Source organism: Bombus vancouverensis, chromosome 2 (genome assembly GCF_051014615.1).
Source record: "Bombus vancouverensis nearcticus chromosome 2, iyBomVanc1_principal, whole genome shotgun sequence".
Taxonomy (NCBI): Eukaryota; Metazoa; Arthropoda; class Insecta; order Hymenoptera; family Apidae; genus Bombus; species Bombus vancouverensis.
This window is the reverse complement of record NC_134912.1, coordinates 14,747,378-14,758,608: the sequence shown is the minus strand read 5'-3', so window position 1 is coordinate 14,758,608 and position 11,231 is coordinate 14,747,378. Positions and strand designations below refer to the sequence as shown.

At 29.4% G+C, this 11,231-nt stretch overlaps 2 protein-coding genes across 3 annotated transcripts; one reads left to right on the top strand and one right to left on the bottom strand.

Moving 5' to 3' along the window:
• Positions 1–28: 28 nt before the first annotated feature.
• LOC117163174 (uncharacterized) lies at positions 29–5,671 on the top strand. Of its 2 annotated transcripts, XM_076623745.1 has the most exons (9): positions 29–190; positions 269–625; positions 1,101–1,175; positions 1,284–1,484; positions 1,579–1,743; positions 1,816–1,965; positions 2,030–2,132; positions 2,199–2,450; positions 2,535–5,671. In XM_076623745.1, exons 2-9 carry the CDS (start codon positions 617–619, stop codon positions 3,923–3,925), a joined length of 2,346 nt encoding a protein of 781 aa, XP_076479860.1. In that variant the 5' UTR covers positions 29–190; positions 269–616; the 3' UTR covers positions 3,926–5,671. The 2 variants fall into 2 exon arrangements, with proteins under 2 accessions (XP_076479860.1, XP_033201108.1); XM_033345217.2 differs by lacking the exon at positions 269–625.
• On the bottom strand, positions 4,449–10,092 carry LOC117163314 (cilia- and flagella-associated protein 70). The gene is given in 19 exon segments (XM_076623743.1): positions 4,449–5,530; positions 5,532–5,629; positions 6,147–6,296; positions 6,410–6,530; positions 6,640–6,770; positions 6,892–7,038; positions 7,186–7,346; positions 7,469–7,617; positions 7,705–7,838; positions 7,947–8,129; positions 8,219–8,362; positions 8,429–8,506; positions 8,609–8,732; positions 8,835–8,986; positions 9,050–9,195; positions 9,272–9,402; positions 9,512–9,612; positions 9,681–9,857; positions 10,003–10,092. Coding segments are annotated over 19 exon segments (2,448 nt in total). The 5' UTR covers positions 10,078–10,092; the 3' UTR covers positions 4,449–5,484.
• Between the last annotated feature and the right edge of the window lie 1,139 nt (positions 10,093–11,231).

Below are 11,231 nucleotides of genomic sequence, written 5' to 3'. Positions count from 1 at the left end.
TCGAGCGAGAACAAATCCGTGAGCGCTGTTCGTGAGTGTATGTGCGGTGTCAATGTGTCCCTGTAGGAAAAATAAGGGTAGTGCTCAACAGTGACATATGTGGCTGATTTTTAATTGAAGCAACGCAACGCTCTCCTTCGTGATGTTCTAATTTTTATTCTCTTGACACTATTTGCAGCTACTTGCAACCGTACGTCTTGTTTTAATTCTTTTTAACGTATATTATTAACATATTATATGTTCGATTCATTCCATTTTTACGTTTCAGAGAAACGGATTGTACATTTGTATAACCTAATTTTACATAAATGATAGCTTTATTAATATGCCGACTTTATGCAGAAATCTTTGTGGTCGTGCTGATTTCCTTAATTTATATAAATTGACAAGGATATATGTGAATGTCTATATATAGATAAGCTCACCTTTAAAAAGATTAGATTTTTTTAATGGCTTGAAAAGGTTGAAATCGATTTTAAATTTAAGCTGTCGAGTAGGAAATAGTTTGGTTAATACGATGTATAATAGTTGTTAATTAACTTATGGTTGATCTTTTATTGATAATAAAATTTATATTTTCTTATAAATTGGTTCCACGCATACAGAGCGGAAGAATATGATAAATGTAAAATATAAATCTTTTTCATATAATAAATTGCGTATGATCAATCGTAATATTTAATTGAAGGATGAGAAATTCGGAAGTGAAGTTCCTTTTGAAGTAGAGCAACGAAACGTGACACGAATATCTACTTTAGTACTTAAAATGCTTGACTTATTACGGTTAATCTATCGAACTTATAGCGTTTGTTATTCGCTTAATTTCTACTTTATACGACCTTAAATTAGTTATGTTAATTCCTATGTAAATTTATATGAATGCATATAAATAATTAATTTCTATTTAAAATAAAATATTCAATATTACTTTTCTTATTTTTACTAATTTTATTTGTAAAAAAGGGGAAGTGAGAAATAGTATAGATATTTGAAATATGAAACATGTTAATGTAAATAATTATATCACTTTTAAAAAGCAGATGATTATCAAATGAAAAATGTTTCTATCTATTTTGATTTTTTGAAAAATAATATTTCAGATGGCATCTAGTGCACTCGAAGAAAAGATCAATAAAATTCGGCAACAAAATGAAGAAATTAGGAGGAGATACGAGGTATGCATTCAATATTGCATTATATATGTAAAGCAAGTCTATTCCTTGACTGTGAGGTCAAAATTAAATATATACTTTATGCTTCACAAATCATTCTTATTGCATTAGGAAGTTGAAGAAGATAAAAAAAATGCAGCCAAACTGAATGCTTTGGTGCAAATGGTACCATCAACAGATTGGCCAGAAAGGAAAGAACCACCAGAGTTTTCAAATCCTCCTAAAACCAAACCGAAATCAACCAAAGAAAAATATGAATATACATTGCAATCTCATGGTGGGGAAGGGAAAAAAATTCACTCTTTTGCTCAGGTATTAATAGAACTTATTTTCTACTGTGTTAAATTTAACATATGTGTGTATGAATATATTTGTTTATTAATTATGAGAATGAAATATCATTCAGGGAGAAGGACCACCACCGGATCCTAAATATAATTTTTTGGCAGATTCTGAAAGGGAAGAACCTACCATAGAATACACAAAAGAAAATAGTGGGAATAGGTCTCATCATAAAGCAACAAGAGGGAGTTTCAGAAAAAAAATTAGTGGAAGAGAGGGTAATCAGAAAGTATGTAATAATATTTTATTTATAAATTTAATTAATTATATCAAATGTAAGAGACTTCATTTTTATACATAGGATATTAAACCAAACAAAGGAAATTACAGAGATGAATCTCAACCAGGATATGATGCCTGGAGAGCAGAAAGGAATCGTATCGACGAGGATCGTATTAGTAGACAAAGAACTGCAGAGGGAAATTGGCGTCGAGAATGGGATAATGATAAAGTAATAAATAATTATTTTCTTATGGATGAAGCAATGTCAGATTGATAAATTGTTAAAATTGTAGGTTCATATCATAGATGATGGAATAAAAAAATCATCAAGGCCTACATTAGGAGACTTTACGAAAAAAGATCATAAAGATTCCGACCGGAAATATCATGCTAATAGTATGTTCAAATGTTATTATTAAAGTTTCATATTTTATGAAGATATTGTTAAAATATTGTTTTTAGATAATGAATATGTCAATTACACTCGCGGTGGCGGTCATCGTGCTCATCGTGGTTCAACAAAGAATTTTTATAGTAACTATGAAAATCGGTCTCATAATACCTATGATCAACATAGGAATAATACAGCAGCATCAGCAAAAACTTCTGTTTCTCCAACTTCTGAAGAAAGAACTGTTATTGCAACTGATAAGAGTATCAAGGTTACAGTAAATCAAAGCAATTTGATAAAAGGACCAGTGATGAGCGTAAAAGGTATTGTAAAAAATGTTATGTAAATCTAGTTTTTGAACAAGTGTGATAAATATAAATTTCCTAAGATATAAATGTAAATTTTAGTGAATTCACCAAGCATAGCTGGAACGGGAAGAGTTGGGCCACGACAAAGAACTCGTGTAACATACAGTCATTCAGATGTTGACGTTCCTCCGTCCGAAGGTGAACCTTTCTTTCGCCAAAAGTCATTTGAAGATAAGTCGAAAGGAACTTATTTTAATAATCAAAAGTTCTCTAATTTGAAGAGGTCTCATTCGCAAAAGAAGAAAGAGAACGAGACAAAATATCAGTACCATCAAAGGAAAGATATAAAGAAGGAAGATAGCGATGGAAATTCATACAAGCATTATGATAATGAATTTAAATCTTACACACAGAAGGATCAACAAAGATCTTATTCTAGTAAATCACCAAAGCTTTCGAGAGGAAATATGAAGATAACAAAACACGATTCTTCAAGTGTAAATGCTTCACAGAAACGCGATGCTGAAGAGTGTTCAACTTCTGATCAAGTAAAACTTGAACAGAATTTTGAACCGAATATTGAACATAATAGAGAACAAAATCCAGAACAGAATACTGAACATGATATAGCAGAGGATAGTAACACATTACAGGAAACTAAATCTGAAGCAAATGAAAGTTTCAATATGGAAAATGTGCAATCGAACATTGAGAATGACATTACGAAAAAAGTGTCGTCAACGAAAGATGGAGAAACTGAAAAAATTTTTTTTACTTCGATATCAGGTACAGATAATCCTGAATACATCGCTGAAGATAGTATGAATAAAAATAATGTTGAAGATAAAGAAGCGTGCTCAAATTCTCTTGCAAATAACGTAACAGAAGATTTGCAAAAAAATAGTAATACGTCTTCCGAGGTATCGGTTCCAGATAATGTTCAGTCTAATGAGGAACTTATGCCAAACGCAAGTAATGAGGTATTAAACAATATTGTTGCGAAAAATACTACATTTTTACATGAAGATGATCAGCAATCATCGGAACAAATTACAAAGCAGCTTGTAAACGACGACTGTGATAATATTGAAAGCGAAGTTACGGTGCAACGAAGTATAGAGGAAGTAACAGATAATTCTGTTTCTTTGTTCGAAGATAAAACATGTTCTGTGATAGAAAGTAATAATCAGTCGGTATGCAATAATGAGTTAGTACAGGAAGAACAGTTAGTGCAGAAAGAAACATTGAATATAGAAAAACAAACGGATCTTGTTTTAGAAAACAAGACTGAATCACCTAATCAAAATTTAGAGGATGCTCTAAATTTTTGCGAAATAAAATCTGAGAACTCTCTTAGTCCTGCAAATGTGGAAGAAGATTTAGTAGAAGATACTAAAGAGAAAATTGAGAAAATGAAGGACGAGAAAAAGGAAAAAGTGAATGAAGAAAATGAAAAAACATATTGCAATAAAAACAGTACCAGTTCTTAATAACACGTGTACAATAACGTAGTTATACTGGTACTTTTTGATGTTAGAAACATTTCTAATGCTCATTACGACTAAAAATATTATGTTAACATATAATTAGGAACAAATTTTATGAAAATGCTAACTACTGAAAATTTCTTTTAGTCATTAGAAATTAGATTATTAATTTTCAGTTTATGATTTTAAAGTATTTTACAGCAATAAAAGTAAGTGCATTTTAACTGGTCAGTTCATCAGCGTTAAAAAATTTGAAACATTTATTTTTAAATTTTTTAATCTTTTTGGCAAAGTATCCGAAAGACATTTTTTAAAATAACGCATTTTCGAATCATTATAACTAAGTGATCATACTTGCGCACAATCGTTAATGTTATTTAATTAATCCTTTGCGGATTTACATTTGAATATTTTTTGCGGTAACATTACTTCTTTTAACGACTCTCCTGTAATTGTCACAAGGCCTGCCGGATGGGTTATTAATTAGTGAGTTTATTAGTAGGCTCCAGATAAAAAAACACTCTCCTTTGCCTTTTTCTTTATTTCTCTTTTTTTTCTTCGTAATATTACAGCATCACAAGTCACATAAATAATGTTATTTTTGTTAAAGATCCAAGTTTAATCTTTGCTTTTTATTTTTTTAGAAAAGTAAAAAACCGCAAAGGATTAGCGCACTAAAAGTTAATCACTACAGTTCTTTTACAATACATAGAAATTGACAAGGCCGTGACTCGTATTTCTTGATATTTTATATCAAATTTTACGACAATAGAATACTGACATCGGTTCAGATATTCCGCTCGAATGATATTTTTATAATTGGCTATAGCAATTAATTATATATTGGAGATTGATATATATGTATACAGAGGAAAAGTCGTATACTTCAATATTTCGAGAGCTGTTGATTTAGAAAGGAAGAAAAAAAAAAAAAAAAAAAGAAAAAGCAATCGTTTATAACATTCTAAATATTATAACATTAAAAGATAGGCTATATTTATTTATCTTTAGTCAAAAGCAATGTTATGTTACTTTATAGTTTATATAATTTATTTGCATCTTTTTACTAAAAGATTATTTATTGCACGTTTCCTTTTTTTATTATTATATAATATTTTGTTACATGCTTGCTTCATGTTTTATTTTTCATTTATGAGATGAGATATTAACAAATTGGCTGAAAGATGCACCGCTAAATATTAAATAAGAAGAAAGAAAAACAATAGAATTGGATTTCTAGTAGTTCAAAGAGGGAAATAATTCATAAAACACACAATTGTTTATTTTTTATATTGTTGGTTAAACAAGAAATGTGGTTATATGTTTATTTGTAATTCTCCATTCGATAAAAAGTTAATGAAGTCTAAGATTTATGAAGTATATGTGATAAACTGTAATGACCAAAATTATAAACGTTGATAGAATGATTTTAGTTACTTTTTATTAATTATATTCGTTTTCTTTTTTTGTTATTTTAATTATTTCCACCGATTAAAAATAAGTGCCATTGTAATCCTTCATTTTACGAGTTCGTGTCTTTTTTTAATTTTGTTTAGGTGCCATTAGTTTTCAAATTGTTCCTCAAACCCCTCTGTGCTATGATCCTCCATCATTGGCTTGTTTCAAATTTGGTGGTGCGTAATCCAAAGCTTTCATCAGATTCGTTATTCTCAGCCACAGTTTTCTATCTTTAAGATTATTCTGATACTTAAAAAAAAAGAAAAAAAACAATAAAAATTGTTAGTAAAATTTTGTTGTCTCTTTTCCCTTAGTCATATAAAAAGTTACCTGTAGACAAATTTGTAAAAATAAAAATGCGTTTGAATTATGAGGTTTTTTAATAAAAAACCTCATAAGATTTAGATTATTTAGAGCTTCATTTTTTTAATTTCGTTGTAAAGAAATTAATTCGACTTTATCGCTGCTAGGCTATAATGTTTTATGGTCTATGGATTGCACAATTTTAAAACTTGTTTATAACTAAAAAACTAGAGAGAACATCTAGAAAAAACTAATTTTAATTAATTCTGTGGATTCTAAACATTCATTTGAACTATCAGAAGTTAAAAAATTGTCTAGTATTGGCTGTGCTATGACAATTCTTAAGGTTCAATGGAATTATCATTGTAAGTATTTACAAATAATTAAGAGATTTCCACTTTGTATGATAATATATTATAACACTTTAGTAAGTTTAAAAAAATATACCAAAATATAAATTTACTTTGATCATTTCCGTATAGCATTGCGCAAACTCGTCGTATCTTTCAAGCGTCATATTTAAAAGGCATAAATAGCCCCACACATCCACATTGTGATTATTAATCCTATTTGCTTCAGACAGAGACATTTCTGCCTCGTGAAACTGGTTCAACTGAAACAAAATATGTCTGTTACAAAAAAGATTTATAAATTTTGGCATATAACGACACTATTCACAATTGATTGATTATAATATAAGATAATATTAAAACAATTATTTCTTACCTCATAACAACTGATACCAACTCCTAGCCAAGTTAGACAAGTTGGTGAGGATTTGCATGCGCTCAAAAAAATCTTTCTTGCGCGATCGAAATTTCCAGTATCATAATAATAATATCCCAATCTGATATTATTTGAAAAAGATTATATGTATTACTTAAAATGTATTACATTAAAAATACATTGACTTATTTATTATTACTTGAAATTTATAGGATGATTGCTATTATTACCTAACTTCCACTAAATGTAGATCATCAGGTCTATCAAATAGCATACGTGCAAATTCGTAGCATTCTATTGCTTTTTCTGTGTTTCCTATTTTGAAGTAACAATGGCCCGTTAAACTACTGACCGAATAATCCTGGATAGACAAATTGAGAGGTATTGAAAAATCTGTCATAAACATTATTGGAATTATATTCCGTTTATAAAATATATCGTTGTGATTTAACTTTTGCATTTGATAATTGAAAGATATAGACCATTCCATAATCGCATCGAATTTCTTCTAGATGCGATAATGCATTCTCGTATTTGCCAGACATATAATGTTCTACTGCCATGTAATATAGAACGTGCATGGATCGACCGGAATTTTCCATTTCCTGTGCTAACGCGAGTGCTGCTAGCTGGAACCGTTTAATTTATGCTTTCAAAGATACATTAGTATGTAAAGTATTTTCTATTGCACTTTTTTATTTATTGTATTCAATTATTTTTACCATAGTAAAACAATACGTAGTAAAATTACGAATTTTATATTAAAAATCGTTTACCTCACAAAAGTTCAGTTTTAGTAAAAATGTTGTAACCATTATATACACATTATCATTGGGACAGTGAATCGTGGTCCAAGAAAGTGGTTCTTGATCTAGTATTATTGTACGAGATTTGTCTTGCATACATTTCTTTGCAATACGAAGCGTAAGATCTACTCCTAAATAATATTAGATGTATTTTCAGTTACTTGTATTGTTTTGATTTTTTCATTTCAGTTTTTTCTTTATATTTTTCTTTACCAACAAGAAATAATCGCAAGAAGATAAAGAATTTTCGTACCTGGATAGTATTCTGTTCGTATAAAAAAAAGATGTAAAATAGTCCAGCCTTCAAAAAATCGTGGATATAAATAAGTGATAGCTCTGAGGAAAATCTCAGTTTCTTTGTATTCTCTATTTTCAAAAAGAATCATCGCATACACTAATAATCTGAAACCGTTATAATTTACGATCACGTATCTTTATTTTATGTTTATATTAATAACGAGTTATAATGGATAATGGTGTTTTACATACGCCATTGCATGTTGATGATTTAAAGTGATTGCTTCTAAGCAACATTCTTTTGCACGTTCGATGTCACCTATTTTCTTAAGAAATATGGCATATTGTGTCCAAGGATGCGGGTCAGTTTTATTCGATGCTATTACCTGATGACAAGAATTATAGATTTTAGATATTAAAAGCATTTAGAAAGATTTGTCTGTTTCATTGAAATTACTTAATTTTTTATATTACAATTGAAAAAGATGGTTTACTTTTGTATAATAGTCTCTAGCCTCTTCGAAATTTCCAAGCTCATAAGCTTCTTCAGCATAGAAATATACCAGCTTCAGGTTTAGGTCGTTTTCCAAATCTTGCGTAAATCGGCATTCGAGCATTTGATTTATGGCAAGATGCATTTGTTCCACTAAATATGTGTATACAGAGCAGATAAAATTCTGTGAAAGTTTTAGGTAATGTAATTAATTAAATTCAACAACCCAAAAATTTTTTATATTAAGAAGATAGGAAAATATAGGAGCTGTACATGAGATTCCTTAGAATCGATTAAATTTTTAGGCATTTTGAATTTTTGATCTATCAGGAGGGGAACTTTCATTCTCAATGTATTGCGTACAGATAAGTATACTCCAGTTTTGTAAAGGTATTGAGTGAAACACGTTAACTCGTCCTGAAATGTATCAACTTCCCTTTGATTACTGAAGTATATTTAAAAAATATTTTTATAATACATTACCGATTCTGGATCGAAGCAATATTTTTCTTGTGGTTTCTCCCCTTTACTATTCAATTTTTTATTCTCGTCACAAAAATCCTAGCTTAAAAAACATAAAGAATTCATTAATTATAGAATATATTACATTTTAACAATAAAAATTCATAAATTATATATAGATTATATTGATCATTTTCATACTCGATAAGATTCTGTGAGGACTTGCGCCAATTTTTGAATACAGTGCATGTACTGCGCTTCCGCTACGTCAGCAGAATATACATAATGTTGTTTCTTTTCCGATTTAGGTATCATATCATTTATTCTAAAGTAATATTAAACAAGGATAGCTTATTAAATTTCTCTTTTGAAATGATGGAACTTGTAATCGAATAGGATGAAAATAGGTTAAAATTACAAATCTTACAGGTTTGTGAAATCCTTTTCGATTCTACAAGCGACCAGAGGTTCGTAAAGTTCTATTTCAATTACTATGATTGTCGGCTCTCCATTCTCTATAGTAATTGGTTCACTTGCTTTTTGTGTTGTTTCAGTTTCCGATTGAATCGATTGCGTGTTCTAAAATCAAATATTTCTCTATTAATATTATTTTTACTAATATCGAAATATTGTATGTTTTACCTTTGATGTTTTACTTCTTTTATCTTTCTCTTTCACTTCTTTGCGTTGTGTTCCTGTACTAAAAATATTTTGCTCGAGCCCTACTTTTTCAGATATGTCTGACGGATTGAACTTATACAATTGTCCTATGACTCGACAATTTTTTCCTGTGTAAGCATCATTTTTAACATATCAAGAATTTAGCAATAAGGTGTTTGCATATTGTAGAATGATAGAATTTACTGCCTGGAAAAAGAAGTTCGGAGACATCGACGTAGCATTGATACAGCTGTGTTGTAAATGATGAAGCGTTTTTCGATTTCGTCGGAGAAGTTTTCCCCGTTATTTCAAATTGAAAAGGCCAATATTTGTACCTTCAGAGAAATCATTCGTAATTAATATTTTTATGATAAAATAATTATATAATATGAATATTAAACTATTATTATGTATTTTCATAAAAGATATTTAAATATTTATTACTTTCTAATATGATCCCGCATCGCTTCGATTCCACTCTCCCATAAGATACACCGATTCAAGGAATTCCATTCTATTCGTGGCATATCTTCGCATATTTTCTTCTACAAAATGGATAATCATAATAGTTAATAAACAACACAACTAACATCATGCAAAAGTAAGCCGGTACCGCTAAGTCAATCTGCTTATTAAATTTATTTTTCACTCCCATAAAGTCGCAGTCTAGTTTGTATTTAGATAACTGAGCTCGATTATCTATATGACGTAAACTGTTCCATCGTTTTGTTCTCTCGATGTCTCGATACTTCATCCAACGACCATGATCGAAAATTATGTTTTCTGGAACCTGAAACGAAACACAAATGTCACAAAATATTTATATACAATCTTCTTTATTGACTAAGTTCTTTAGCGCTCACCGGATATTACAAAATAAGCGAGTATGATAGAGGAATGTCTACAGTTTTTACCATCTTGCTCATTATAAATACCTCGTTATTAATATACGCTATCGTGCCAGCTTTGTATTGAAGACTTTCTGTGAAAATTTCTGGTACATTATACATGCTCTCGATGGTAACGTGAAGAAAGTTCATTGCTTCGTTTGGTTGAAAAATCGGTATATGATCTTGCAAAGCTGTTACCGTAAGACGCGGAAGATTCTGCCACGAAATTAATTCACCATCAAAGGAAAAGGTAGGTGTTTCTAAAATTAGCTTCTCGGTGAAATTGTTTCCCCCTAAAATTTTTAAATTTTCTTACTTCAATTTAGCTCTAATTTTGCAGGGAAAATAATTTTTAATTTGTTGAATTAGTCGATGCTTGAATTTTTTAATTTGAGAAATCTTTAATTTAAGAGCATCGGAGAAAATTTGAACTTTATAAATTTTTAATTTCTATAATTTTGAAACTATGTTACTCACCTAATATTATTGGCATCAAATCGAAATTACATATCCATAATAACTGTGGTGTGGGAAGTGCTGCAGATTTTGTACTGAATATTGATTTTTTCTTAACTTCATTTTTGTTAACTTCATCTGATGGAGTTTGTGCTTCCATCGCGTCGTTTATGATTTGGACAGTTTTTACTATGTATAAACGTGCAGTTATTAATATTAAAAGGCAGACATGATTATTATATAATAAATAATTAACTGAGCGATATAAATTAATATTTACTTAGTACAGGAATTGATACAACTGAATTAACCATTTGTTTATCTTTTAAAGTAACTGGCAAATTAACAGAGAAATCGATAACATGAATTGTGTTGTCTTTACAATCCGATTTGATTAATGTTGGATTACTTTCGCCCAAGATAACACCATTATGTTCTACTGTGATTGATATGTTCGTGTCTTCCTTTCTTATCTAAATTTTTAAATAATAAATTATTAAATTATCAATAATATTTACTTATGATCAACGATATAGATACTTAAAAACTATAAACAAATTTTTTATATTATAAAAAAATCTTCTCCTTTTGCCACGAAACTTACGATATTTTCGATGGTATGTATAATTAACTTGATATTTTTTTCGCCCATTGAAATCCACTCCTCCATTCTAGGGGAAAATATTTTTATAAACCTTTAATATTAATAATCAACGTGAAGATATCACTTCAATTCAGTGTTTCAGTTGTTTTATAAAAAAAGGAACGAAGACTTATGAAAAATTGTAATTAAAAAGATGGATCGTAGTATAACGTTT

Bases quoted from the DNA above. Each gene is read 5' to 3' on its own strand.
- LOC117163174 (XM_076623745.1), top strand. The intron at 1,744-1,815 runs GTATGTAATAAT...TTTTATACATAG, and splicing joins GAAGAGAGGGTAATCAGAAA to GATATTAAACCAAACAAAGG. The intron at 2,451-2,534 runs GTATTGTAAAAA...TGTAAATTTTAG, and splicing joins ACCAGTGATGAGCGTAAAAG to TGAATTCACCAAGCATAGCT.